This window comes from Orcinus orca, chromosome 16 (assembly GCF_937001465.1).
Source record: "Orcinus orca chromosome 16, mOrcOrc1.1, whole genome shotgun sequence".
NCBI classification, from domain to species: Eukaryota; Metazoa; Chordata; class Mammalia; order Artiodactyla; family Delphinidae; genus Orcinus; species Orcinus orca.
Window position 1 is genome coordinate 13,329,829 of NC_064574.1, and position 23,766 is coordinate 13,353,594.

At 48.5% G+C, this 23,766-nt stretch overlaps 1 protein-coding gene across 2 annotated transcripts in view; it reads left to right on the top strand.

Annotated features, from left to right (window-relative positions):
* PREX1 (phosphatidylinositol-3,4,5-trisphosphate dependent Rac exchange factor 1) overlaps positions 1-23,766 on the top strand; it is a 201,649-nt gene that overhangs the window by 96,975 nt on the left and 80,908 nt on the right. For both annotated transcript variants that reach the window (XM_012537823.3, XM_049699089.1), the window contains one exon: positions 5,866-5,967. In XM_012537823.3, the coding sequence (XP_012393277.1) occupies positions 5,866-5,967 (102 nt within the window). The remainder of the gene's footprint in view (positions 1-5,865; positions 5,968-23,766) is intronic.

Consider the following 23,766-nt stretch of genomic DNA (forward strand, 5'->3'; position numbering starts at 1 on the left):
GCTCCATTCCCAGGCAGGCTCTCCGCATGTGGTGGCAACGTAGCCTCCAGTGGCTCCACGCTTATACCTCTCGTAGCCGAGCAACTCCAGGATAAAGAGGGCTCCTCTTTTCTAATGGTAACAACAAAAATTCTGGGTCTGATGCTCATTGGCTCAGCTTGGCTCAAGACCATATCCGTGAACCAGTTGCTGTAGACAGAGGGATTGGCTGGTGCTCGGATTGGTCACTTCTCGAGCTGGAGGGCGGGGTCAACTCCATTCATACTACAGGCCCTAAGGCTGTGGGTGGATCCCTAAAGGATGTTGGTTTGCACTTGTGGAAGTAAGTTGGGAATGTATGTTGGTCAGGCAAAACCACAGACACCCATGATGGTCTTTCCTACCATCGCACGATTCACTTGTGTATAAAACGGGTTCTCATTTGTGATCTCCTTGGAGCTTTACCAGCCGCTGTCTGTTGTGTATGAGTTGAGGTATTCATTTGTCTGCCTTACAGACATCCCAAGTAACAGTGGTCTAAACAAGGTAGACATTTATTTCTCTCCCATGTTAAGAACGTGGAAGTAGGCAGTCTGGGGGTGGTATGGGGGTCCCAGTGTCAGGGGCCAGTGCCCTAGTATGTGGCCTCATCGATATGGTCTAAGACGACTTCTCCCCACTTCCACACCCCAGGTGGTGGGATGCAGGAAGGGTGGGAAGGAGGGCCTGCCCCTCCCTTTTTAAGGGCACAGTAGGAAGCTGCACACATCTGCTCACATCCCATTGGCCAGAACTTAGTCATGTGGCCACACCTAGCTGCAAGGGAGGCTGGGAAATGTAGGCTTTATTCTGGGCAGCCCTGTGCCCAGCTGAAAATTCTGTCGCTTTGGAAGAAGAATACATTCAGGGACACCGCATAGCCTTTGCCACAGGTTGTTTTGACGACTCCAAAATATTAAGTGACTTCCTGAGAGTACATACTTGAAAAGTGATTGAGCTTCTCATGGGTTCCAGTCTTCCTCTTTTGCCTCCAAATTCCCTGCTCATTCAGTCACAGACCACCCACCCCCTTAGCTCCCATGCTGTTTTATTTCCCAGTGGCACACACAGAATTCAGCACACAAAAGTAGAAGAGTTAACTGCCATGGCATGAGGAGTCTTAACCGTGTGCCCAGAGAGCTAAACTATATAGTACAATTCTTAATTGCACTTCTCCCTAATGCACAGTCTCCAAGAAAATACTTCCAGGATCTTGATTCAGAATGTGTGTTTCCTTCAGCAGTGAGTTCGTGTTGCTTGGCCCACTTCCAGTGAGCATCTGAGGCAGGGGAGCTTGGCCAGCTGATCGCCACCTTTGTCTCAAGCGTCTTAGGTGTTCAGGACTGGTGCATTTTGTTGTTGGTATCTGCATCTTTACACTTCTGGTTTTTCACTTATAGTCGTAAGAGTCTGGGCACAAAGCAAAGATAAGTCAGGTAGTGTAAGGTCACACACGTGGCCACGTCTCTGTGGTTGGCCCGGGACTTTGAGGCAGCACCGCTCTGCAGTGGTCCTGCTGCCCAGGCTTGGGCTCCCTGAGTCCCACTGTCTGGACTCGACTGTGTCTTGGGAGGCAGGAAGATGCCCAGGAGGTGTTTGCAGGGGTGTGGGAAGGAAGCACTTCACTTCTTCTTTTTTCCTTCCTCTCTCTCCTGCAGTCTTCCTGGTAGGCCAGGCTGCCCTTTTCCTGGCAGCAGCTGGGCTGGGCCAGATTGGGCAGGGGGAGGAGGTGTGGGGTGCCAGCACACACGCCATCTGTCTCCCTCCTTGCTGGCATCTCCCAGCTTCTGGCCACCTGCAGAAGAGCCGTCTCGAGTCTATTATGGGATGTTAAGGCATTGGGAACAGACCCAATCTGGCTTTCCATTCATGAGGTACTGTACACTACAGAGAGATGGGGCGGGGACTTTGTCTTTCTGTGCCTCAATTTCTTGTCTATAAAATGGGGATAATGGATTCATTTATTCATTCAACAGCTTTGTTTTGAGCACCTACCAAGTGGTAGGGATCATTCTAAGTACTGGCGATATAACAGTGACCAAGGCAAGAAAAGTCCCTGCTCTCATGGGGTGGCCATTCTCGTAGGGGGGACTTCCATGGCATGTCTCATGGCATTTAGTTCTCTGCAGGGAATAAAGCGAGTTAAGGATGGCAGGAGGTTTGAGCAAGTTTGGGTGGTGGCTGCTGTTTTAGATGGCTCTTTGGGAACACAGTGTCTTAGGTGACATTCAAGCAGAGACCTGGATAAAGTTAAGTGAGAGAGGCAAGGAGTATCTGGAGGGAAAGCATTCTAGGTAGAGGACCTGCGAGTGCAAAGGTCCTGAGGTCCTACTGTGTTTGAGGAATAGCAAGAAGGCCAGGGTGGCTGGATTGGAGAGTATGAGAGGAAAAGTAGAAGGACACGGGGTCAGAATGATTGAAAGAGGCCAGATGATGAAGGAGCATTTAGACAATGGGACGGATCTGAGAGTTTTAGAAAGCTTTGTTATTGCCGCGTAGCACACTTGTGGTGAGTGTACTCACAGCATAATGAGTATTCGCATATGTGTGCTCCCATGGAACCACCCCCTGAGATCAAGATTTAGAACACTCCACTCCAGAAGGTTCACTCCAGAAGGTTCCCTGTGCCCTTTCCCAGGCATGCCCCTCTGTGCAGCCAGAGGTAACCTCTATGCCGATTTCTCTCACTAAAGGTTAGGTTTGCCTGTTGTAGAATGTTTCACGAATGGAATCACACAGGAGGCTTTTGTGTCTGCCTTCTTTTGCTCAACATAATGTCTGTGAGGTTCGTCCAGGTTGGAGCATGCGGCAGTACTTTCAATAGAGTATTCAATTTTAGTCTGAGTGGGGTGGCAAACTGTGGGATGGTTTCGAGCAGAGGAATGATGTGAACCAATTTGCATTTTGAGCGGCTCCCCTTGGCCGTGTGAGGGTAGGAGCAAGGAGACCAGGGTGGAGGCTTGTGTGAGTTTCCTAGGGCTGCTGTGACAATGACCACAAACTGGGTGGCTTAAAACAAAATTTATTCTCTCACAGTTCTGAGGCCCGAAGTCTGAGATCAAGGTGTCAGCAGGGTTCTGCTTCCTCCGAAGGCTCCGGGGAAGGGTCCTGCCTTTCCTCTTCCAGCTTCGGGTGGCCTCACGTGTTTCTTGCCTTGTGGAACCAGAACTCCAGTCTCCGCCTCCCTCTTCACACAGCTGCCTTCTCTGTGTCCTGTCCTCCTCTTATAAGGACATGGAGCCTGTTGATTTCAGGCCCACCCTAATCCAGAATGAGAATGACCTCATCTTAATTGGACTAATTATATCTGTAAAGACCTTATTTCCAAATAAGGTCACATTCTGAGTTTCCGAGTGGACATGGCATTTTGGGGGACACTATTCAACCCACTCTGGGGCTGCTGCAGTGGTCCATGACGGTGGTGAGGGTGGGGCGGTAGCGCTTGGAGAGGTGGCTGGAGAGGTCCAGCTGACACGATGTGCCATGTGGTTGGCTTTGGGGTATTAACGAATGGGAAGAATCAAAGATGTCTCCAGGGCTTAGGGCCCAAACAACTGGAAGAATGGAGGTACAATTTCCTGAAATGGTGAAGGTTGGGTAGGAGCAGGTAGGAGAGGTAAATTAAAAAATTCCCTTTTGTGGAATTCCCTGGTGGTCCGGTGGTTAGGAGTCAGCGCTTTCACTGCCGAGGCCGGGTTCGATCCCTGGTTGGGGAACTAAGATTTCGCAAGCTGCGGGGCACGGCCAAAAAAAAAAAAAAATTCCCTTTTGGATGTGTGAGGTTTAAGGATGCCTGTTAGATGTCCAGGTGGGGATTTGGGCCTAGAATCAGAGATGTGAGTCTCGGGTTTTGGGAAGGGAGGGGCCAGGCTGCAGATAGAAAGCTGAGTAGTTTCTGCGTAAAGGATGGTTAAAGTGGTGAAAGTGATGGGTCTGGATGAGGTCAGCGGGGAAAGAGTGTGGATGGAAAGGACGACCCAGGGGCATGGCTGCCATTAGGAGGTTGGGAAGAGGGTGAGGATGACACCTCACCTGAATCAATTCTGTGAAATTAGGATGGTTTAAAGAGAGGATTCTCAAAAGTTCTTCCCATAGTGCCTGGGGCATAATATTATTAGAATAGTGAATAGCTCTGTGTGTGCTTGCTTTTTTTTTTTTTTTTTTTTTTGTCTTTTTAAATGAAAATCTAGGGTGTTTGGGGTGAAGAGGAATTGGTGGCTGCAACAGTCCTGTGAAAACTTCTTGATCCTGGACAAAGAGACAGGCCTTTCTCCAGCCAAGCCCTGGGGGCGTCTGGAAAGCACACCCCACTCCCAGGCTCCCTCTCTCTGCCTGGAGCTGACATCATCAGGGCAGCTTGTGGGGAGCGCTGGCTTGGAGGACAAAGGCCTGAGTGTGAGCAGTGTGGGACCTGGCACATCCCAGCTGCTGCAGCCCTGATCCCCCGTCTGTGCCAGGGCTGGATGTGGGGCTGGGAGCCATGCAGCTCCTGCTAGAGCAGGGACCCAGGGTCCCTGGGACTATTTCTGTAAGGAGAGGGTCCCCAAAGATCCCCGAGAGGCAGAGGACTTAGCTCTGAGACTTGGGCCAGTGCTTCTCGCCTCTGAGTGCCAGTCTGCCCATCTGGAATAGGGATCTTGCTTATTCTAGGGCTGTGAGGATGAACTTTACCTATGGGTGAAACACAAGGCACAGAGCCTTAGGCCTGGTAAGCACACGGTAAATGTTCTCCGGTCTTATTTTGCCTTGACTATAAGCAGGGAAATCGTCTGCTTTTTTGGGCAGTTCCCCAGTGCTTGGAACTGTGCCCGGCACATAGTAAGCATACAGTGTGTATTTGGAGGATGAATGAATGAATAAATGATTGGATGGGAATCCATTTTCCCAAGAGTCCCGTTCCATTTCCATCCTGCTAGCACGGTGTTGAGGCGGAAGGCTGAGACCCCTTCATTGCTGGCAGCTTGTTCATCCATTCATTAGTCCATTCATCCATTCATTAGTCTGTCCCTTCATTCATTCATACATTGGGCACACAGTGAGCCCTAGGGACCCAGGACTGTGAGGGGCGTGGTGGGAGACCACAGACATGTAACTCGGTACACTTCTTTCCCGTGCATGACTTTCTACTTCACTACGGATAGGTTCTCCATAAACAATGCCTAGTTTTGTTTTGTGTGTCATTAAAAGCTTGATGTAAATGGGTTCATACCATACGTATCCTTTTGTTTTCCTTTTGTGCACAAGAGCATGTTTTCGAGGTTCACCCACATTGCTGTACATAGCTTTAGTTCTCCCATTTTCACCACTGCGTGGTGTGGAAATGTGCTGCAGACGTTTTTCATTCTCCAGTTGATGGATATTTAGGTTGCTTTCCACTTTTTGCTGTTTCAAGCAAGGCAGTTTTGAGTGTCCATGTTCCTGTGTCCTGTGCACGTGTGTGAGTTTCTGTAGAATGAGGGTTGGCAGACTTTTCTGTAAAAGGCCAGATAGTAAATATTTTAGGTTTTGCGACTATAAGGTCTTTGTTACAACTACTCAGCCCTCAGACGCAGCCATGGACGTTATGTAAACAAATGGGTATGGCTGTGTTCCAGTAAAAATTTAATTGCCAAAAGAGGGAGTAGGCAGGATTTGGCCCACGGGCAATAGTTTGCCAGCCTCTGATATAGGCTTTGGGCTGGGTTGTAGAATATACACATTTCTTCCTCCCCTGGGTATTGTTAAGTTGCTTCCAAAGTGATTGTCTGTAGCTGCATTTTGAGAGTGCTTCCCGTGATTATTTGAGGGTGGCCAAGTTCCTTTGCTGTCCTTGGTGAGTTCTAACGAAGGTCTCCTGTCCCTTTTCAGAGCTGCATGCTCCTGGGAGGCCGGAAGACCACGGACATCCCTCTGGAGGGCTACCTGTTATCTCCTATTCAGAGGATCTGCAAGTACCCCCTCCTCCTCAAGGTGAGACGTTCCCCCTGTTCCTTTCCCCTATTTTGAAGCGACAGAAGATTCAGCTTTGCCTGGCTTAATCAAAAAAAATTAAAACTTGTTAGTTCAGGTAGCTGAGAAGTTTAGGGGCAGCATCGGTTTTGGGCCAGGCTGCATCCAGGCCAGGACCCTGCCTCTTTCTCCCTGGTTCAATTCCGCTTCCCACCTTTCAGCTCTTATTTTCAGCATGGTAGCAGATGGCTGTAGTTACTGTGGCTTTGCACCCTCTCAAGTTCAAAGACAATGGGAAAGAGTGAGCCTCTCTTCCAGTAGCTCTGACAAAAGTCCTGAGAGTCACTCAGGCTTTGGTCATCTGTGGCCAGGAGAATGCAATATTAGGAATGCTTTGGGCCTGAGTCACGTGCTTTAATTTGAACCAATTACAGGAAGCCTTTGCTTGTGCTGTTTGCCCTCCTCTCATATGCTTGGACTTGCGCTCTACCCCTGACCCAATCACTGTGAACTGGGTAGTGTTGTGCTTTGATTGGCTGAGATATGGTCCAATGACAGTGAGCAGGGCAGTGTCGTGTTCTGATTGGCTGAGACCACAGTCGGGTGCTCCACCCCTGAACCGATCAACCCTGAGCAAGCCAGCTCTGATTGGCACGGACTTGTGTCATGCGCTCCCACCAGTTACTGGATCCCACAGGCCAAAAGTCCAGTGATGGAGAGAGAGGGACCCCCTCACCCAAATCTGGGCTCTTGGTGGAAGAGGGGTGCGGGTGCAGATGCAGGGGGCATAAACCAGAGCCATCGACACACCTGCTGTCTCCCTCCCCGCCCGGCCACATTTGACTTACTCTTGGTCAGGCGGACCAGGGGAAGATGTGCTGCCTGTGGGAGGGCCCAAGAAGTCTCGATCCTCAACTTCCGAGTCAGCTTCCAGGCAGATCTCCAGCTGGGTGCATGGCTCTGCCGCCATCCACAGCTTTCAGCCCAGGCTTTTCCGCCCTTGGAGATGGTGGCCGTTGGCCTGAGCCTGCCCTGGCTCCATCCTGAAGGCCTTCTGTCTAACAGCTGTTTCCTGGGGTCCCTGCTGGTGGATTAATTTGGCTGGTGGTGCCTCATTCATGCACCTGCACACTGGGGCCACATGCATCTTTGCTCCATGAGCTGAAAGGGAGAGGGGGCGGGAAAGGGGATTCTTGAACTTGCCTTTCTGCTGGAGACAGTGTTTGGGAAGACCCTCGCGGGGGCCATCAGCTCTGCCTGTGAACACAGGCCTTTAACATGCGTATCCGTGGGTGGGGGGACCCAGCTCTCCCTGCACCTCCTCTGGCCTGCTGCTGTTGATGCCTCCCAGGGAGCTGAAGGAACCATCTGCAGTTGTTCTTGCAGCTGCTTTGATCCCTAGACAGGTGTTGGAAATGCCGTAAGTAGCTCAGCTCTTCATCATGGTGCTGAAGAAGCTGCAGGTGGAACTTGTGAATTGGTAACCTGTGGACTGCAGTGGACCTGCAGATGTGCTTCACTTGATTCGTTTGGTGTGTTTTCCAAACTTGAATCAGTTGCCGGCATTTAAGAGGTAGTATTCTGCAGCGGTTTAGGGCAGGGGTTGGCGAAACTGTGGCCTGTGGGCCACATCCGGCCCATGGGCTGTTTTTGTACAATCCGTGAGCTAAGAATGGTGTTGACATTTTTTTAAGGGTTGTTAAAAAAGCCCCCCAAACAAGCAAAGAAGAATATGTGGCAGAGACCGGCTGTGGCCAGCAAAGCCTAAAATGTTTACAGTCCGGCCATGTACAGAAAGAATTTGCCGACCCCTGGATCGGAGCCAGGCTTTGCAGTCACAGGCTGACTGGGTTTGAATTCTAGCTCTGCCATTTACTGGCTGCTTAACCTTGGGAAAGTCACTTCCCGGGGCCTCAGTTTCCCTGTCTGTAATACAGCCTTTGTATTAATAGTACTGATAGGGTTGATATGATGATGAAAGATTTATTTACTTAACTCTTACAGCAACTCAGTGAAGTAGGCACTGTGATCAGCCCCACTTTAGAGATGAGGCACAGAGGCACAGACAAGGGAAGTGGCCCGTGTAAGGTCTCACGTTAGGTAAGCGGGAGGAACCATGATTGGAATCTGGGCAGAGTCTGATTCTAGAGTTCTGCGCCCTAACCATCAGGCTACACTGCCTGTTGAGAAGCACTTTGGAGAGTTAAGCCGCCGAAGTGCTGGGGTGTCGGGGATGCTGACCTTCTCAGTTCCCTAGGTGGGGGTCTGGGAAGGTTGGTGGCCTTGTGTTTTGTGGCTTGGTGGCCAGTTTGCTCCTTTCCTGGGTTTCAAAACCTTGAATATCTGACCCATTGGAAGAATCGCCAGCTACAGCCCCAGACCCCAGCCAAGGTTCCCTAGGTACGAACACTTTGGTTTCTGGATCTTGGGAAAGTCTGGTATCCCAGTGGCCGCTTGGAGTGGCAGTTACCGTAATGTATTTTAACAACCAGTGGGGCGGGACCCGTATGTCCTGGTGGACTCTAAGCTCTCGATGTGAAGTCCAGGTGTTTCTGAGGCCTGCTCAGCCCCAGGGGCCACAGTCTGGCCCGGTGAGATTCCTGGACTGTGGCTTCCCAGGAGAGGGGGGAGAGAGAGAGAGAGAGAGAGAGAGAGAGAGAGAGAGAGAGAGAGAGAGAGAGAGAGAGAGAGAGAGAGAGAGAGGGAGAGAGAGAGAACCCGCTTGCAATTGATGGAGGAATAACTGCCCACAGGAAACAATGAGGAAGTGGAGCTGTGGGTTTTCCTCCAAACCAAATGGCTGTTTACACGTCCCGTTTCCTCCATCTCCAGCTGTGTTTATCCGGGGCTCAGAGAGCACTGGGGCACCTGCCAGCAGGGCCTGAGATTCCTGTGGGGACATGCCACGCTCCCCGCCCGACAGAATTGCTCAGAGTGTCCTGGCCTTTGGCACCCACAGCTGGAATGTTTGCATCAGAAAACAGCTGGGATTGAGGGGAACTCTACGTACCCCTCCTGAGTTCCTTTTTTCTGTCACATTTTCCAGTGGATTTTCAAAGATGATCCTATGAGCCTGGGGCAGCTGAGCCCGAACCCTCAGTCCTGCCCACACCCCCTCCGATTCTGACGCCCTCGCAGATGTCCCTGTGACCTTCCAAGCCCCATTGTTTGAGCTGAACTTTGAACTGAGTAGGCGAACAAGGTCGAGGAGCCTGGGTGGGAAGGGGGACGAGGCGAAAATGAAAGTCTCTTTGGGAATAGCCCCCAAAAGCTGACCTTGAAACGTTGCCTAAGAATAGCCATAACGTTCTATTCCAGCCTTCAGCCCAGGTCTGGGGTAGCCAGTTGGCATTTGCAGGCTTTGCTGAGTTTTCCATCACCATTGCCCAGAAAATGATTCAGGTTTGGGGTGATGCCCCTGAGGCTCAAATGGCAAGCTCCCGAGGGGAGACCCACTGTCACGGACCCTTTTAGTTATTGCCTGGTGACGTGCAGATCTTACTGGCACGCGCACCAGCTGCTGGCACGGCTCAGGGCCACCGTTGTGAGCAAGACAGACCCAGTGCCTGTCCCTTGGAGCTTCGGTCTCGGACTGGACCCACAAGGGCCTGGTATGTAATGGAAGCGGGTTGAGGCCGGCAGGGGGCAAACAGGAGGGGCACATCTGTCTAAAGGGGCAGCTTCCCCTCCAGTCCCCTGTTCCCTTTGTCTCCTGCCTCTCTGACCCCTTGCTTTCAGTCTCCTTTGCTGATTCCTCACCTTCCAGGCCTCCAAGTGTAGGTGGGCTCAGTCCCTGTGCCATTTTTCTATCCAGATTTGCACCTGCGGTGGCCTCATCCATTCCACGCCCCACCCCCCTTTGAAAGTATATTCCAAAGTTGTGCAACCATCACCACAATAATTTTAGAACATTTGCATCACCCCCAAGAGAAACTCTGGATCCACGAACAGCCACTTCCCTTTCCCCTCCTTCCCGCAGCCCCCGGCAAGCACTCATCTACTTTCTATCTCTGTGAATTTGCCTACTCTGGGCATTTCATATGCGTGGAATCATATAATACGTAGCTTTTTGTGTCTGGCTTCTTCCACTTAGCACACTGTTTTCAGGGTTCATCCATGTTGTAGTATACATCACCACTTTATTCCTTTTTGTGGCGGAATAATATTCCATTGTGTGGGTATACCGTGTTTTGCTTATCCGTTCATCAGTTGATGGGCGCTTGGGTTGTTTCCACTTTCTGGAGGTTATGAATACTGCTGCTGTGAACATCCACGTAGAAGTTTCTAGGTGGACATTCCCATGGCTTTAGACCCCGTCTCTGTCCGATGACTTCCAGCCTGGACCTCTCACCTAAACCTGGTCTTGTTCTCCTGCCCACTTGACTTCTCCGCTTGAAAGTCTCACAGGCACCTTCTACCCACCATATCCCAAAGCAAACGCTTGGCTCTCCCCTTCCCCCAGACCTGTCTCCCCTCCCACCTACCGCCTCGCCCTCATCTCCGTAGATGGCCAGATCAAACATTCTGGGCCCAAACTGGGCACGTCCTGGGAGCCACCTTCTGGGACAGCAGCTGCAGAGGGGTTGCGTCAGGGATGCTTCTGCAGGATCTCTGCTCAGGGTATAGCCTCGGGACCCTGCATAGGCTCCAGTGTCTTCTGTGCCTCCCACGTCTATCTATGGGTGATGCAGCTGTCACCTACACAGAGTGTGAGGACCTTGCCATTTGGTTGTTACCTCTGTCTCCTTGGCCGTCAGGAGTGTGGTGCCCCTGGGGATGGCCCGTGGTCCAACACTAAGGAGGTGTCAGCATCAGTTCTTGGTGCAGGGGGATGACTGGGGAGTGGTGTGTTTCCCAGAGTGTGGGACGTGTACCGCTCACAGCTCACCAAAGGATTTTAGGTGGCACAGGAGGAAACTTTACGTGGGGTGGGTGGTGGGAGAGGGGAGAAGATAACACCAAGCACAGTGAATCACACCGTGAGACTAGTACTTCCGTAACAAATCTCTTTCAGTCTTCCTGATTATCTCCAGGAGGGGAGCCACAGTGGGTGCTACACTGTCTAGGGTTTGTGGAGCCGTTCATTCATTCACCAACCATTGAGCAGCTATTATATGTCAGGCATTATAGTAGGTGCTGGAGATACAAAGTGAACAAAAACTGCCCAAACCCCTTCTTCTGTGGTCTGACATTCTACTGGAGGGGTAGAAAGAGACAACAAATGAATGAATAGGAAATGTGTATACTTGTTTAGATGGCATGAATACTATGGAAAAAAAAAATCAGGGTTAGTAAGGTCCAGGAGTGATGGATGGAGAAAGTGACATTTGTGCCAAGACCTCAAGGAGGTGAGGAAGGGGGCCATACAGGTACCTGAGGGAAGAGTCTTCCAGACAGAGGGAAGAGCCAGTGCAAAGGCCCCGAGGCAGGAGTGCATCTGAGGAACAGTGAGGAGGCCTGTGTGACCAGAGGGGAGGACCTGAGGGAGAGAGTCGGGGAGTGAGGTTAGAGAGGTGGTGGGCCCGGAGTATGTGGGGCCTTGTGGGGTCTTTGTCTGCTCTGAGTGAGGTGGGCACCGTGGGAAGGTTTTGAGCAGAGGAGGGACAGGATCTTAGTTCTCACGGGATCCTACAGGCTGTTTGTGGAGAAGGGGCTGTGGGGTGATGAGGGTGGAGGCGAGGGGCGGGGAGACCAGGGAGGCGTTGATACGAACGAGTGGTCCAGGCAGGAGGTGACTGGACCAGGGTGGTGGCAGTGGAGACAGAGGCATTTTATGAGAACTGCCTCTTTATGTCATTTGCTCATGTTCTGTTGGATAGGTGTCTTTTGTGTTGATTTGCCGGAGTTCTTTCTCTTCATTCTGGCTACCTCGGGTCATCTCTTTGGAATTCTTCTCTGACCCTGATGTTACGAGGTGAGTTCCTAATCTGCTGGGGATCTGGCATTGTTGCCGTCTTGCCGAGAAGGCACAGGAAGTCACAGGTCTCTTTTCTGTGGCCCCCTTTGCCCCCGCTCTCGTCTTCCCCCCCAACCACAGTGCCCGCCCTGCATCTTGCCTCTTGGGCTGAGCGCTAACACCTTGCCCACAGCTGCTTCAGCACCTCTGACTGCACCAGCCCCAATTCAGGCTCTTTCCGTGTGGTGAGCAGCAATAGCCTCGGGCTGCTCGACTCCCTCAGGGTGGGGGACCTGCTCTCTCCTCTCCCTTTCAAAGCCAAGCTCCAATTCCTGGTCTTACTAGGGGCCTCCCAGACCACTCTTCCTCGGAGTCCTGCCTGCATTCTGCTTTCTGCCATGCTCTGCGTGATGGTTAAGAGTCTAAGTTTGAAAATCCAGCTCCAGGGAGACTTCCGGGAAGATGGCGGAAGAGTAAGACGCGGAGATCACCTTCCTCCCGACAGATACACCAGAAATACATCTACGCGTGGAACAACTCCTACGGAGCACCTACTGAACGCTGGCAGAAGACCTCAGACCTCCCAAAAGGCAAGGAACTGGTTAGGGCAAAAGAAAAAACTAAACAGAGACAAAAGGATAGGGACGGGTCCTGCACCAGCGGGAGAGAGCTGTGAAGGAGGAAAAGTGTCCACACACTAGGAAGCCCCTTCGCGGGTGGAGACTTCGGGAGGCGGAGTGGGGGAGCTTGGGAGCCGCGGAGGAGAGCACAGCAACAGGGGTGCGGAGGGCAAGGCGGACAGATTCCAGCGCAGAGGATCGGGCCGACCGGAACTCACCAGCCGAGAGGCTTTTCTGCTCGCCCGCCGGGGCGGGCGGGACTGGGAGCTGAGGCTCCGGCTTTTGTCGGAGCGCCGGGAGAGGACTGAGGTTGGCGGCGTGAACACAGTCTGCAGGGCGTTGGTGCACCGCGGCTAGCCGGGAGAGAGTCCGGGGAAAAGTCTGGACCTGCCGAAGAGGCAAGAGACTTTTACGTCCCTCTTTGTTTCCTGGTGCACGAGGAGAGGGGATTAAGAACGCTGCTTGAGAGAGCTCCAGGGACGGGCGCGAGCCGCGGCTAAAAGTGCGGAGCCCAGAGACGGGCATGAGACGCTAAGGCCGCTGCTGCCGCCACCAGGAGGCCTGTGTGCGAACACAGGTCACTAGCCACACGCCCTTCTGGGGAGCCTGTGCAGCCCGCCACTGCCAGGGTCCCGGGATCCAGGGACAACTCGCCCGGGAGATCGCACGGCGCGCCTCAGGCTGCAACGTCACGCCGGCCTCTGCCGCTGCAGGCCCACCCCACACTCCGTGACCCTCCCTACCCCCCGGCCTGAGTGAGCCAGAGCCTCCGAATCAGCGGCTCCTTTAACCCCGTCCTGTCTGAGCAAAGAACAGACGCCCTCCGGCGACCTACACGCACAGGCGGGGCCAAATCCAAAGCTGAGCCCCTGGGAGCTGTGAGAACAAAGAAGAGAAAGGGAAATCTCTCCCAGCAGCCTCAGAAGCAGCGGATTAAAGCTCCACAATCAACTTGATATACCCTGCATCTGTGGAATACCTGAATAGTCAACGAATCATCCCAAATTAAGGAGCCCTGTGGATGAAAGGCTCTTGGTGCTGCAGCCAGGAGTCAGTGCTGTGCCTCTGAGGTGGGAGAGCCAACTTCAGGACACTGGTCCACAAGAGGCCTCCCAGCTGCACATAATATCAAACAGCAAAAATCTCCGAGAGATCTCCATCTCAACGCCAGCACCCAGCTTCACTCAACGACCAGCAAGCTACAGTGCTGGACATCCTATGCCAAACAACTAGCAAGACAGGAACACAACCCCACCCATTAGCAGAGAGGCTGCCCAAAATCATAATAAGTCTACAGACACCCCAAAACACACCACCAGACGTGGACCTGCCCACCAGAAAGACAAGATCCAGCCTCATCCACCAGAACACAGGCACTAGTACCCTCCACCAGGAAGCCGACACAACCCACTGAACCAACCTTAGCCACTGGGGACAGACACAAAAAACAACAGGAACTACGAACCTTCAGCCTGCAAAAAAGGAGACCACAAACACAGTAAGATAAGCAAAATGAAAAGACAGAAAAACACACAGCAGATGAAGGAGCAAGATAAAAACCCACCAGACCTAACAAATGAAGAGGAAATAGGCAGTCTACCGGAAAAAGAATTCAGAATAATGATAGTAAGGTTGATCCGAAATCTTGGAGATAGAATGGACAATAGAATGGACAAAATGCAAGAATCAGTTAACAAGGACCTAGAAGAACTAAAGATGAAACAGGCAACGATGAACAACACAATAAATGAAATTAAAAGTACTCTAGATGGGATCAATAGCAGAATAACTGAGGCAGAAGAACGGATAAGTGACCTGGAAGATAAAATAGTGGAAATAACTACTGCAGAGCAGAATAAAGAAAAAAGAATGAAAAGAACTGAGGACAGTCTCAGAGACCTCTGGGACAACATTAAACGCACCAACATTCGAATTATAGGGGTTCCAGAAGAAGAAGAGAAAAAGAAAGGGACTGAGAAAATATTTGAAGAGATTATAGTTGAAAACTTCCCTAATATGGGAAAGGAAATAGTTAATCAAGTCCAGGAAGCACAGAGAGTCCCATACAGGATAAATCCAAGGAGAAATACGCCAAGACACATATTAATCAAACTGTCAAAAATTAAATACAAAGACAACATATTAAAAGCAGCAAGGGAAAAACAACAAATAACACACAAGGGAATCCCCATAAGGTTAACAGCTGATCTTTCAGCAGAAACTCTGCAAGCCAGAAGGGAGTGGCAGGACATATTGAAAGTGTTGAAGGAGAAAAACCTGCAACCAAGATTACTCTACCCAGCAAGGATCTCATTCAGATTTGATGGAGAAATTAAAACCTTTACAGACAAGCAAAAGCTGAGAGAGTTCAGCACCACCAAACCAGCTCTACAACAACTGCTAAAGGAACTTCTCTAGGCAAGAAACACAAAAGAAGGAAAAGACCTACAATAACAAACCCCAAACAATTAAGAAAATGGGAATGGGAACACACATATCGATAATTACCTTAAATGTAAATGGACTAAATGCTCCCACCAAAAGACACAGATTGGCTGAATGGATACAAAAACAAGACCCATATATTTGCTGTCTACAAGAGACCCACTTCAGACCTAGAGACACATACAGACTGAAAGTAAGGGGATGGAAAAAGGTATTTCATGCAAATGGAAACCAAAAGAAAGCTGGAGTAGCAATTCTCATATAAGTTATATATATATATATATATATATATGTAGTTTGCTTGAGTGCAGTGTTTTTTGTTTTCTGTACTGAATTCATTAGCATGGGTCGGTATAAAATTTAGCATAGGTCAATATGTAATTTGTAAACTAATAAGGTCTTAAAAGTGAGGAATTAAGTCTTTTAAATTTAATTATTTATTGTAAAGAGCAGAATAGCATACATAAACAGGTGCCTAAGGAAAACTTGTATTCTAATATGGAACTCTCATGAACACCTTTTTTTTTTTTTTTTTTCTTCTAACGGTATGATAGTAGGCCATTTGATTATTTTTATGGCTTTAACTTTACAACAATGAAATATTCGTAAATTTTAAAAAGTATTTTTCTTTATTTGATGCGGGTGGGATACTGGAGAAATGAAAGGTCAAACATCTATTGAGGAATCCATACTTGTCTATATATTGTGTACTTTTATTTCAAGAACTGATTTAAAATTCCTAAAAGGATGCTATAATAAGTTATTATGCCATTTTACAGACTGAATTAAGTGAATTTCAGGGAGGTATGAAACTTGCCTAAGGCTATCCAGCTACCAAGCGGTAGAAGTGAGAATTAAATCCAGGTATACCTATAAAAAAAAAAAAAAAAAAAAAAAAAGAAGGCGAGGGCAGCACCAGGGTATGGGGTTGTTAGTTTTATAGGGGTGAGTAATTTCATATGCTGATGAGTGGGAGGAGTATTCCAGCTATTTTGGGGAAGGGGTGGGGATTTCTAGGAATTGAGCCACCGCCCACTTTTTGACCTTTATGGTCATCCTTGGAACTGTCGTGGCACCTGTGGGTGTGTCGCTTAGCTTGCTGATGTGTTACAATGAGTGTATACTGAGGCTCAAGGTCTAGTGGAAGTAGACTCGTCCGCCATCTTGGACCTATTTTGTTCTAATCAGTTTATGTTGTGTCCTCGGGCTATGTAATTCTTTTAAAGGTTGTGCCCTGCCCCCTTTCCTCCTGTTTCATATTGAATATATAATATTTACCAGAGTATGTTTTAATAATTAATACATGATATATTGTATAATTAATTTATATATCATATATATAATGATATCTATAGGTATTTGTTCTAATAAGTCATTAAAAATAAATGAATATTCTTTTTCTTTCATAAAAAAAAATAAATAAAAATAAAGATAAAAAAAAAAAAAAAAAAAGAAAATCCAGCTCCACCTCTTCTTAGCTGTGTGACTGAGGGCAAGTTGCTGAACCTCTCTGTGCCCCCATTACCCTATCTGTAAAGTCACTACCTCCCAGGCTTGCTGCAAAGATCAATGAGACAATGCCTGAGAAAACCCATGAGAGCACTTCGCATTTTACTAGGTATAGTCAGTCATGCTTGGTAAATGTTAGCTACTCTAATAATGTAATGATTTTTATTTTTATTGATCCCAACTCCTCCTCTTATTAGTATTACCTCTTTGAGAAATGACAAATTCTCTGTGCCTCAGTTTGCTCCTCTGTCAAATAGTGCCTTATCATTGGTTACTGTGAAGATTAAATGAAATAATACCTATAAAAGGCTTATAAGTGCCTAGTAAGTATGAGCTATTTTTATTGTCTCAAAGTCTGTTTTGTTCAGTATTAATAAGCTACCATAGGTTTCTTTTGATTAGTCTTTTCATGATATATCTTATTTCATCCTCTTACTATTAACAATTCTGTACCCTTAGATTTTTTTAAAATTAATTTTTATTGGAGTATAGTTGCTTTACAATGTTGTGTTAGTTTGTGCTGTGCAGCAAAGTGAATCAGCTATATGCATACATATATCCCCTCTTTTTTGGATTTCCTTCCCATTTAGGTCGCCACAGAGCACTGAGTAGAGTTCCCTGTGCTATACAGTAGGTTCTCATTAGTTATTTATTTTATACATAGCAGTGTATATATGTCAATCCCAATCTCCCAATTCATCCTACCCCTCCTTCCCCCCTGCCACTCCCATCCCCATATATCTGTTCTCTACGTCTGTGTCTCTATTTCTGCTTTGCAGATAAGTTCATCTCTGTCGTTTTTCTAGATTCCACATATAAGTGATATTATATAATATTTGGTTTTCTCTTTCTGACTTACTTCACTCTGTACGACAGTCTTGAGGTCCATCCACGTCTCTGCAAATTGCACAATTTCGTTCCTTGTTCTGGCTGAGTAATATTCCATTGTATATATGTGCCACATCTTCTTTATTCATTCTTCTGTTGATGCACACTTAGGTTGCTTCCATGTCCTGGCTATTGTAAAGAGTGCTGCAGTGAACATTGGGGTGCATGTATCTTTTTTTTTTTTTTGCGGTACGCGGGCCTCTCACTGTTGCACAGACTCCAGACGCACAGGCTCAGCGGCCATGGCTCACGGGCCTAGCCGCTCCGCGGCATGTGGGATCTTCCCGGACCGGGGCACGAACCCGTGTCCCCTGCATCGGCAGGTGGATTCTAAACCACTGCGCCACCAGGGAAGCCCGCATGTATCGTTTTGAATTATGTTTTTCTCCAGGTGCGTGCCGAGGAGTGGGATTGCTGGGTCATACAGTAGTTCTGGTAGTTCTGTCTTTAGTTTTTTAACGAACCTCCATACTGTTCTCCTTAGTGGCTGTATCAATTTATTGATACCTTCCCACCAACAGCGTAAGAGGGTTCCCTTTTCTCCACACCGTCTCCAGCATTTATTGTTTGTAGATTTTTTGATGATGGCCATTCTGACCGGTGTGAGGTGATACCTCATTATAATTTTATTTGCATTTCTCTAATAATTAGTGACGTTGAGCATCTTTTCATGTGTTTGTTGGCCATCTGTATTGTATCCTTAGATTTTAGATACTTCTTTTGTAAGCAGTGTGAAGTTAAAGTTTTAAAATCTGTCCTGTCAGTCTCTATCTTTGAACAGGAGAGTTTATTTAGTCTACTTATATTTATTGATATATTTGATCTTGTTTCTACCACCTTTATAAAATTTTTTAATTTGTCCTCTTTTTTTTAATGCTTCTTTTTTCCCCCTTTCTTGCTTTATTTTGGATAGTTTTAGTTTTTTTGGTTTAGTTACTCTTGTTTTCTTCCTTCCTTTCTCCTTCCCTCACCCCCTTCCTTCCTTTCTTTCTTTTTTTTTTCTTCTACTAAATTGGAATTTAAAACTACCACTACCACCATCATTATCTCTCCCAAGTTTACCCTCTCCTCTCTAGAACCTGGAATTGGGAGTGCAGGATGTAGACCTTTGCAGTAAGGTGTGCTAGGACCTCCTTTGGAAGTTGGATATAGAGTCACTGCATGTTGGAGCCCCACCACTGAATGTCAGTAGATACCAACCCAGGGTGTCAAACGCAGGTGCCTGCAGCGCAGGTGAAAGAAGTGAGTGAGTAGATTGGATGTAACCCAGCGGGTTGGGATGGGGATTGTGACAGACCATATAGCACACATGTGCCGTCTATGGGGTTGGCCACCAGTCAGGTCAGCCAATTGCTGTTGTCCGGTGGAAGCACAGACCAAAGGTGGCTAGAACTTCTGCTCTGCTGAGAGAGCCTGGCAATAGCATTTGGCCTGCAGCGTCTGGATTGTGACCCAGGCTCTGATCCAGTCGTGCATTGCGTAGCCAGGAGACCAAGGCTCGGAAAGGGGATGAGACTTGCCCAACGTCACATGGCATGTCCTCATCAAAGCCAGAACGTGAACTCTCAGAACTGAGCCCTCTTCCTGCTGTCTCCCACCATCTCTCCAAGTGGAAGGAAGGAGTTTTTAAGACCCATGAGCATTATTTCCTTTCCCCCATTAATTCCTAATCCAAGGGGCTACAGTTTTCAACCTGCAGCAGGGGCTGGCATTGTTAAAATCGGAAATATATTGTCATGAACTATATTTCATATAATAGGCACGCATGGAGGTTTTCTTTACCGTGCCGGGCAGCTTTTCAGTTCTGGGTTTTCACGGACTTACAGCTGTTTTTCGTTTCTTGTTTTTTCTTTCTTTTCTTTTCTTTTTCTTCTTCTTTCAAGTGGTGGTGGGTCGTGCTAGTGCCTCTTCATTTGCATCTTGCTGTCACCCTAGACAGGGCATGCAGGGACCCAGAACGGAAATACCGGGAAGTCTTGGTCATGAGGTCAGAGCTTGGCTTCCTGAGCTTTGATGGTGGTGCCTTGGGCAGAGGTCTGTGGACAGACCCACAGCTGGTGCAGGATCAGCCCCTCCGGGAGCTGGATGAGGTGTCCCCAGAAAGTGGGTGTGCTCCGTGGGATCCAGCCCCCGTTGGTGACGTTCCCATCCTCAAGGCTGCCTTTTTCTCTTTGTAGAGAAGACAACATGACTTTCTAACCACATGTCTCCTTTTGAGCCTCCAGGAGCCCCAAGTCACAGCAAGTAACGGGTATGGTCACTTCTTCCAGTGACAAATCCAGCTGTGTTTTCACTCTGTGGTTTTATGGCTCCATCTCCGTATGGCTGCATCCAGGAGCTCAGATGATGCCATCGAGAATCAGGCTCTTCCCATCTCCTGGCTCAGATTTCCTCTGTGTCAGCTTTAGTCCTGGGAGGCTCCCTTCTCATGGTGGCAACGTGGGCCTCCAGCAACCTCAGGCCTGTGTCTGATGAGCACGGCTACCAAGGGAGAAGAGAGTGTGTTCTTCCCGAATGTCCCAGGGCTCGTTGGGTCAGCTCGGATCCCGCAACCGTAGGGATCAAACCCGCAACCGTAGCAGTGAAAGCATGGGGTCCTAACCACTGGACTGCCAGGGAGTTCCCCACTATGCTCTTCTTGAGCCGGTAGCTATGGCTGGGAGATGGAAGGCTCTCAAACACGCCCTGGGAGCTGGCCGGGAGTGGCCCCTCTTGGACTCCAGGACGGGAGAAAGGACAGGGGAAAACTGGGGTCCCATCGCCTCCCTGTCTCGTGTCCTCTGCACCCTGTCTTCCTCTGCCTCTGGGCCCTGTGTTTTTCTCCTGGTCCTTTTCTGAATCTCAAGCAAAGCAGAGCAAGAAAGGGGGAGTTGGCTGCAGCTGTTTCCTTGATGCCCGGTTTGGCCTGGAGTTTGAGGCCCAGTGCCCACACCTCCGGGGACATGATGGGGCCGCACAGAGCGGACACAAGCGGGCACCCTTTTGGTAAATGTGATGGGAGGGGAGCGGAAGTGGTGGGTTCCTGTGCTCTGACATCCTCTCTTCCAGGAAGCCCTCACCTCGAGCCCTGCTTGCAAAACCACACGGGGCTGGCAGGACGGATGTTGGGGAAAGGTTACCCAGCCTGGCTCTAGAGGGGCTTCCGCTGCTGATTCGCTGGGTGACCCCCGCACACCCCCTCCCTTCTCTGCTCTCAGTGTTTTTAAGGAATACCCAGGGCCTGCCCCTGCTCAGACATTTCGTGTTTGTTCTAAGAGCCTACTTGTGGGGGTGTTCACGCCCTACTGGTACTGTTTCTGGAGGGGCCTGTGGATGTGGTGAGGTGTCTACCAGGTCCTGCTTTCTGGCTCTGTGGCCTTGGGCAAGAGGCCTTGCTTCTTTGTGCCTCAGTCTCCTCACCTGTAGAGTGAAGATAAAAACAGTACCTACCTCTCTGGGATGATTTGAGGATGAAATGACTTAAGAAACTGAAGTTTGGAACAGTGCTTGGTACACGTAGTAAGTGCTCAAGTGCTAGCTATCATGATTACTACTATGATTACAACTTTTACTGTTATTATTACTAGAAATAATAATAAATGTAACAGCTATGATTAGTATGGAAATAATTATGATGACGATAAATATTGTGTCCTTACTGATTACCAACACTTTTACATTCACCATTCCGTTCGATCCATACAACCACCTTAGGATCTGATTGTGATCCCATTTCACAGATGTGCACACTTGGTCCACTTGGACCCTCTGAGGTCTTGCAGATCCAGAGGGTTTCTTCTTAGTTTTGTGGTTCTCCCAAGATTCTTAACAAGCAGCTTTTGGGCTCCTTCCAGAAATACTGTTCTCAGCGTCAAGCCCTGTAAGTTCATGTAGCTATTCCACCTTGGATGTGGATTCCAGTGTTTTCAACACCATAGACTGTCTCTTTTGAACTTGACTCTGTTGTAACTTATTAAGACAGTGTGTTAAGTTCTGAACTGGGCAGGAGCCTCCTCACCTCCCTCCTTTTGCATGTGAGGCTTTTGTAGGGCAGCTCAAGCTTCCATTAATTTTCAAGATACCCATATTTTATGCTTGTCTGGGGCTGACTGGGGACACCTTTGGGATTCCGAGATCCTTGCAATCTCTCTGGGATTGTGAAGCAGTAGAGACTCTCAAATACAAGGAATGGAAAAACTAGCTCAAACAGGCTTAAAAAAAAAAAAAAAAGAGCCCATGTAACTGAAAAGTATGTGGCTAGATGGTTTCGGGTGGGGCTAAATCCAGCTGTCATTGGGGAATTGCCAAACTCTTTTCCAAAGCTGCTGCACCGTTTTATATTTTCTCCTGCCCTGTATGAGGATTCCAGTTTCTCTCCATCCTCAAGAACACTTGTTATTGTTTGTCTTTTTGATTATAGCCATTTTGGGGGGTGTGAAGTGGTGTCTCATTGTGGTTTTGTTTTGCATTTCTGTAATGACTAGTGATATTGAGCATCTTTTCATGAGCTTATTGGCCATTTGTGTATCGTCTTTGGAGAAATGTCTGTTTAAATCCTTTGCTTATATTTTAATTGAGTTGTCTTTTTTTTAAATCAATCAATCAATTAATTAATTAAATTTTTGGCTGCGTTGGGTCCTCGTTGCTGTGTGTGGACTTTCTTTTAGTTGCGGCGAAAGAGGGCTACCCTTCGTTATGGTACGCGGGCTTCTCATTGCGGTGACTTCTCTTGTTGTGGAGCACGGGCTCTAGTTGCGTGGGCTCAGTAGTTGCAGCACGTGGGCTCAGTAGTTGTGGCTCGCGGGCTCTAGAGTGCAGGCTCAGTAGTTGCGGCGCACAGGCTTAGTTGCTCCGTGGCATGTGGGATCTTCCCAGACCAGGGATCAAACCTGTGTCCCCCGCATTGGCAGGTGGATTCTTAACCATTGTACCACCAGGGAAGCCCTGAGTTGTCTTTTTGTTAAGTTGTGAGAGTTCTTTGTATATACTGGATGCAAGTCCCTTGTCATATATATAATTTACATATTCTGTAGATTGTCTTTTCACTTTCTTTATAGTCTTTGAAGCACAATGTTTTAAATTTTGCTGAAGTCCAGTTTATCTAATTTATTTTTAGTTGCCTATATATTTGGTGTCGTATCTAGTAATGCTTTGCCTAACCCAGGGTCAAAAAGATTTACACCTTTGTTTTCTTCTAACAGTTTTATAGTTTCAGCTCTTACATTTAGTATTTATTTTTGTCTGTGTTGGGTCTCCGTTGCTGCGCACGGGCTTTCTCTAGCTGCGGCAAGTGGGGGCTACTTTTCATTGTGGTGCACGGGCTTCTCATTGTGGTGGCTTCTCTTGTTGCGGAACATGGACTCTAGACGTGTGGGCATCAGGAGTTGTGGCACGCAGGCTCAGTAGTTGTGGCACGCGGGCTCAGTAGTTGTGGCACACGGGCTTAGTTGCTCCATGGCATGTGGGATCTTCCTGGACCAGGGATCGAACCTGTGTCCCCTGCATTGGCAGGTGGATTCTTAACCACTACGCCACCAGGGAAGTCCCTATGATCCACTTTGAGTTAATTTTTGCGTGTAGTGTGAGGAAGGGGTCCAATTTTATTTTTTTGCATGTGGATACCCAGTTTTCCCAGCAGCATTTGTTGAAAAGACTGTCCTTTCCCCATTTAATTGTCTTAGCACCTTGTTAAAAATTTATTGACTATAAATGTAAGGATTTCTTTCTGGACTCTGACTTATTTTCCATTGACCTATATGCCTATCCTTATGCCAGTACTGTACCACCTCTTACGATTTGGAGAAAGAGTGTGCCAGTAAAGGGCACAGCAAGTGCAAAGGGCCAGAGGCAGGAATGGGCCCTGAGTTTGTGGCTGGGCAGAGCGGAGTCAACACTCCCTTGTGAACCAAGACACCAAAGCCAATACCTTCCCCTCAGTTTTGGCCCAGCCAGGAACCTAGCCAGAAGGTCCTGCTCAGTTTCAATTCTCCATGCCCAGCAGCGATCTCAGGCAGGAGAAGAGGTGGGAGCAGCCAGACGGAAGAGGGAAATAACCTTTTTCTCATTTTTACTAGCTACTGGGTGTTGGCAGCCCCTCAGGGAACCATCAGTAGAGGATTACTGAAATTCCAACTTCCAGGGGTTTGGGATGTGGTGGCAGTGCCTCCCAGGGTGTGACAGGCCCTAAAGCTCTTAGTCTCAAGAATAAGAGAGCTGAGGGCTTTGCACTTGTGGAGGGAGGTGGGAGGAGGTAGGATCCCAGGGACACAGGCGGGAGAAGCATGGAGTAGTGGTTAAAAACGTGGGCTCTGGAGTTCAATTGCATGGGTTGGAATGTTGGCTCTACCCCTTAGCAATCTTCGACCTTGGACAAGTGACCTCGCCTCTGGGTCCACCTCAACTTCCTCATCTGTCACATGTATCAGGATATATTTTAGCTACAGTGACGGAGACCCGAAACAAGAGTGACTTAACGTGTAATTT